Below are 6,389 nucleotides of genomic sequence, written 5' to 3'. Positions count from 1 at the left end.
TATCCATAACATCAACCAATTTCATTTCATACAGCAAACATGGCAAGGCATGAATTTTGAAACCTCATTCAAACAACAGCAAGAACAAATCCACCTTAATTCAAAAATGGCTCAATAAATCTCAACAAAAATCATGGCTAAACAGCACACATAACATGATCATCATACCAAAATTCAATGCATTTAGACAAGTATAGGCAAGTCAATTGAATTCATCAAGGAAAGGTATGCACAAACAAGCTCAAACAAGGCACAATTAGATGCATCATCTTAACACAAGCCTAAAACAGAATCCAAACATGATATAGACATCAAACCAAAGCCAAGACAAACTTCAAAGTGTCTAAAAAACATGTGCAAAATTTCAACTTCATATGATCAACATCAAGCATTTCACAAATCATCTAAGTTCATGACTATCCAAAAGTCCAAACATGACCACTCAGCAAAGAAAATCTCAAAAAAATTGGAAATGCACTCAAAAATTCCACAAAAATTCACAAGCAATCCTAACATCCAGAAGTAGCATCATGCAAAAATTCACATCATTTGGCATTGAATTGGCATGGCAATGAAAATCAGAAATTCAAGCAAGCAATGGTGTGACACACATTGTCACACCTACCTTAACCAAAGCATATCTCCACAACCAGAAATAGGAAAAATGCAAACTCTATACCAAAATGACCATTAAGATGTCTATTTCAAGCATGCAAAATTTCAAGAGTGTTGGATAAAATCTCATCATTTCACAATCAAAATGGCAAGGCATGTCAAGAAAACACATGTACACATAATCCCTAGCCAAAATTAAAATCCATGCGTGCACAAATTCTGGAAAAGTCATCAAAAAATAGTAGAGATCATGAGGAACATCATGCAAAAAATCCAAGCTCAATTGGATTAATATTCATGAAGTTATGCATTTTTTAATGAAGGAAAAAATTAAAAAAAACATGTGAAAGCATGGATGAACATGGATAGCATAATGAAATAAAATGCCAAGGCCTTATTGGATTTGCTTGCGCCCGGAATCGAAGTGGGGGAATATTTGAATGGAGCACGTTTCATCATGAAACGCTCCGTTTCATTAAACCTACGTGGACATGGTGCGCATTCGTGACCAATTAAAATGACACGCTGGACACATGCAGCCAATACATGGCCTTAAACACAAAACAACATGCAAGCACGCGCTCAGCAAGATCAAAACCAATCTGGAAAATGAAACCCTAAGAAGTTCATCCTGTTCTTCACCAAATTTCCAGATTATGAACATTTGTCACAGAAATTCACAAACAATACATCATTGCACTCGTCTTTGCACGTACATCAACAATCTAAACTCACTTTATCCTAATTCTCACTAACGTGAACGGATCGAACAGAATAAGATTCACACATCAAACTTATATTCAACATATCTCACTCAATTCTTGATGAAAATACACGAGATAAAGCTCAGCGCACTCAGTGATCCAAGATCTACAACATGCATATCCTAATTTCAACAATTACAAGATTCGAATCCTAACCTTCAAAGATTGCAGAACTGGATTTGTAGTTTTCAGGCTTTGGAAAGCAAAAACAGATGATCCTATGCTCTTGAATGAGTGAATGGAAGAAGAATTTGATGTTAATCTTGCACGATTTTGCTGGAATCTTCACTTGCCATTAATGATGCAACCTTCAACAGTCCTTGATTCAGCTCGAAATCCTTGAATCTTTGCTTCCAAAATCTTCAATTACACTTGCGGATGATGAATCGAGCAAGAACAATGCAAGGTTTTAGAAGAATTTTGCAGAAAAATTGAGAGGAAAAAATGTGAAGCTTATGCAATTGGACCTAGATCTGAGTAAAAATGAAATGTTAATACATTTTCTGTTATGATTATCTTTATATATGATGTGCTAATGAGGTTTGTTAATCACAATTAACCAAAATCCCAAGGATTAGTGAAAATGAGTGTTTATGCTAATTTGGTCAATTCACCTCATGTGCATGAAAATCAATGTAACAGTGCACAAATCTGGTTTAATTCACTTTGAAATGCCATTTTTAGCCAAATGCAAGTGATACCATGTGTGGAAAATGCTTAATTTTGAATTAGACTTTTTCCTTCCAAAATTCAAATGAAATTCAAATAAAAATGCCAAAATTTTGTAATGGAAATGCATGATATGTAATGCATGTTTTGGATAGAGCATATCAAAACAAGAATGTTGCAAAAAATCCCACTTCATTTGGCCTTTTGGTGTGAAAGTTATCCCTTTTTGAACTTCAAATTTCCTTGGCAAAGATTGATCCATAACTTCTCAACCATACATGAGAAATTCATGTTCTTGGACTTTTTGGAAAGGTGAGAGCAAGATCTTCAACTTTCATGTTGGACAAAATTTCATTTGAAGCTTGCTTGATGATTTAATCTTGAGGAGAAGACCTTTCCATTTTTGGCAATTTCAAATTACAGGTCACTTACTATTTTTGGAAACTTTTCATCTGACCTCAAATTCTTTAATGTTGATGTTTGAAATGTCAAATGAGACTTGTATGGACATGAATGAGGCCTCTCTAACCATCTCCCACCTTCAAATCCATGATTTCATGCACAGTTGACTTTGGTTGACTTTCTAGGGTTTCAGATGAATTGCATCTTGACTGATGACTTCTGAACATCCAATATTTGGCCAAACCACTTCAAAATGATCCCTAGGTCATATGAACTCAATGAACCAACCCTAGGGCTTTGCTTCAATAGGAAATGCACTTGCTTGCTTGCACAACTGGATCTCCTGACCAGTCTTGACTGATGACTTGCACTTGGGCAATGGACAATGCAATGCTATGCAGTGGACAATGTAATGTTAATGACCTAATCATGAAAATGAATGTACAAAATGGGAGGTGCAAATTTGAGGTGCTACAGAGAGGAGATATTTATGGAGGCTCACGGGCCTAAGGTTTTCTAGGGATTGCTAACCATCCATTCAGTTAATTGAGGACCGTTGAATCCCTATTTTCTAGGTAGACGTAAATCACTTAATTGACTCTGATTTCTCTCTAATCGAGGAACACCTTCTCTCATGTTTCCCTTGATTGATCGAGTATGGACACTTAGGGCGAGATAGTTCCTAACGGAGGGTGACGTATAGGTGTCGCCCCTCCCGAGGATCACCATTGTCCTGCCCTTACTAGATCATTTACAAATATATCACTATATATATATTAATCCAAATTAATAATAAAAATAAATTACATTAATCCAAAATATTAACATGGATTAACATGGTAATTTTTAATTCAGTTATATTAATTTAGAATAATAATTACTTAATTAATCTTTTAGTATATTGAATATAGTCTACATAATAATATTTAAATGACATAATTAAAAAAATAACAATTATTTCGGTAAGAATGACATTCATTTTGAAATAAATATTTTTTCTCTTAAAACGACATTCACTGTAAAACGGAAGGAGTACTAAAGATAGTTAAATATATAATTACTTTAAAAAATATGACTAACACATAGTTGAATTAATCATCATAAATTTATCTATAAATTGAAATAAATACAGGTGTTTAAGTCTAAGTAAAAATTGCAAATCAATATAATCAAAATCAAATAGTTTTGAATGGGTTTGAACCCTCTCTTATAATTATTGAATAAATATAAAATAAATAATTTAGTTAAACAAACTAAAAATTTAATTAAAAAGAAAATCAATATATGAATAATTACATTGTTCATTACACCATACACATGAATAACTAAAAAAACATATAAAAAGAAAAGCAAAAGCAAAAGCAAAAGCATCCAATTCTAGTTCTATTACACATGATATAGATCTCCTAATAGTGACATGTCTAAGTGTGAGATTCCTATCTTAGGAATCATTATTTGTTTCAAAGTGACCAAGTCTATTGTCTGATAATCTTGTAGCATAAGCAGATTTCTTGTATTCAAACCATGTAAACTCTCTATATAATAATCTTTCATTTCCTTTTATGAGACAAAGCAAAGGTGCAATTTTCTCACTCAAAGATGGACCACAAAAATAAATCATAGAGAGTCTAGATTTGAAACCATTTGTTAAAACTCTGTGCCTAACACTTTTGAATCGTCCGTTAGTCATAACCTGTTTTGGTTTTGTGGATAAAAAATGTGTCAGAATCACAAGGCCAAAAAAAGGTGGCATGCATTATAAATATAAATACATACCCCATTTCAATGTAAATATACTATTAAAACTTGTTGACATGACAAGACTAGAAAAGTTTTCATCACATGGGGAGATTTTATTTCATAAATAAGAAGAGTGTTGAATTGGAAAGAGTACAATGATAAATAAATAAATGAATCAGAATTTATTCAAAAAGCTACTAACTCCCCTGAAAAGTAAGAGTTTATCTTTATCCACATGTCAACCATTTCATATCTTATCTAAATGAACAGGAAAAAATAATAATAAATAAATACTATTTTATATTTAGTCAATGGTATCAATAAAACATAAACTTCCTCTTATAATAAGGGGGGTAAATACTATCATAAAAATAAACATTTTTTTTATATAAAATAAACTTGTAAAATAGTATTAATTATTAATAAACTAATTTTTTTAGATTATATTAGTAATTTTTAATAAGTATGTTTAATTTTTGAAATTGTCTTGTAGACTATATTTGAATTTTTTAATTTTAATAATTAAATTAGAATTACTCTCTAGTCTTTATTTATAAAAAATTAATTATTTTAAATACATTAAATAAAGAATATATCTAAATTATATATAAATAAGATATATCAATTTTAATACATTTAAAAGTAACCCTTTTTATATTCTTTTTTATCATATTTATAAAATAAAAACTTACTTTTTCAATTTCATTAAATAGATTAGTTATTTAATATGTTTAAAACATTTTTTTAATTAATAAAAGTTGAAAGAAATATGTTAAAAATACTCCTCCAATCCTATTTATAAAAGAAATATGATTTTTTAAATTCATTTTATAATCAATATATTTAATCAATTTAAAAAGTAAATTTTCTTTTATTTATAAAAGGCAGTAATATACTTACATTACTTGTATTATAAGAAAAGAGTGATTGGTGTGAGTTTGTACCTGAAGTGAATCACCAACATTAACAAAGAAGGAATTGTGATCAGAAGGCACTGAAATCCAACTCTTATCTTTGAGACAAATTTGAAAACCAGAAGTATTGTTTGATCTCAACAAGGAAATGATTTGTGGATCTGTGTGTTCACCAAAACCAATCACATTTTCACCACCATTATCATTATTATTCAACCTTGACTCAGGACAAGGAGGGTAATGGTTAAGCCTGAATATGCAATCACTGTCTTTATCAGTTACAAGCTTGCTCAACATATTCTTTTCTTCAATGTTCAATCCTTCTGCCATCAGTTCAAGAATCTCACATCCCATCTTTTTCACACTTGACATGTAGTCACTCAACAAACATCTACAACAACAAAACCATAAATTAAAAAATTTACTTTTTAATTCGTTGAATATGCAATATATCTCGTTTATATATTATCAAGATACATTAGTTACGTGTTTGAGAGTTGAAAAGAAAAACATACCGAAGCTTCTGTGAGTCTTTACCAAAAGCAGTGGAGAGTTTGAAGGAATTGAAATCTTGGTTATTTGACAGAAGAAGATACTCAACCCAACCAATATCACCGTTTTGTCCGATTTTCTTGTTTCCATACCCAAATGGATTAGCTGGTCCTACTTTTTCCTTTTGATCAAAAGCCATGGAAAAAAACTTAACAGCTTCAGATTCCAATAAAGAGATAGATTCCATGGAAACACCATGGTTGACAACCTTAAAGAATCCAAACTCTTCACAAGCTTTGACTATGATGTTCTTTGCATCAGGTTTGGAGAGATCCACTATAGGGATTTCAGGTATGAATGTGGTTTGTTTCAAGTTTCTTAGACACGGATATTGATCTGTTGTTATTTTCGACAACAAAACCATTTTCAATGAATGAAAGAGAAGAGAGGTGATTAGGCTTTTGAGTTATGAATGAGCAGAGGATGGTTGAAGAAAGAGGTTTGGGTTAGTTCTCTATTTATATATTTGAAAAAGTGAAGTTGTGGGGGTGATGTTAATGTTATTATTAGAGGAAGAAAGAAGCTTGGATTACTCAACTTCTAATCTTGGAATAAACTTATTTTACAAGCAAGAGTATTCTAATAATATTATGAGTTTTTATCATGTGTACCACCTTAGTCTAAATAAATAAATAAAATGTCTACGACATTACATATTAGTTATTAATGGAAGATTTGTTTTCCACCTATATAAACATTGCACTTTCCTTTTTGACCATCAACTTCAACTCTT

At 31.1% G+C, this 6,389-nt stretch overlaps 1 protein-coding gene across 1 annotated transcript; it reads right to left on the bottom strand.

Moving 5' to 3' along the window:
- Positions 1-3,710: 3,710 nt before the first annotated feature.
- On the bottom strand, positions 3,711-6,121 carry LOC127075343 (gibberellin 2-beta-dioxygenase 1-like). Its single transcript, XM_051016828.1, has 3 exons — positions 5,620-6,121; positions 5,135-5,495; positions 3,711-4,143 (listed from the first exon to the last, which is right to left on the bottom strand). Exons 1-3 carry the CDS (start codon positions 6,018-6,020, stop codon positions 3,892-3,894), a joined length of 1,014 nt encoding a protein of 337 aa, XP_050872785.1. The 5' UTR covers positions 6,021-6,121; the 3' UTR covers positions 3,711-3,891.
- Between the last annotated feature and the right edge of the window lie 268 nt (positions 6,122-6,389).

Source organism: Lathyrus oleraceus, chromosome 4 (genome assembly GCF_024323335.1).
Source record: "Lathyrus oleraceus cultivar Zhongwan6 chromosome 4, CAAS_Psat_ZW6_1.0, whole genome shotgun sequence".
Lineage (NCBI taxonomy): Eukaryota > Viridiplantae > Streptophyta > Magnoliopsida > Fabales > Fabaceae > Lathyrus > Lathyrus oleraceus.
Note: the sequence above shows the minus strand (reverse complement) of the source record. Positions and strands in the feature narration are given on the sequence as shown.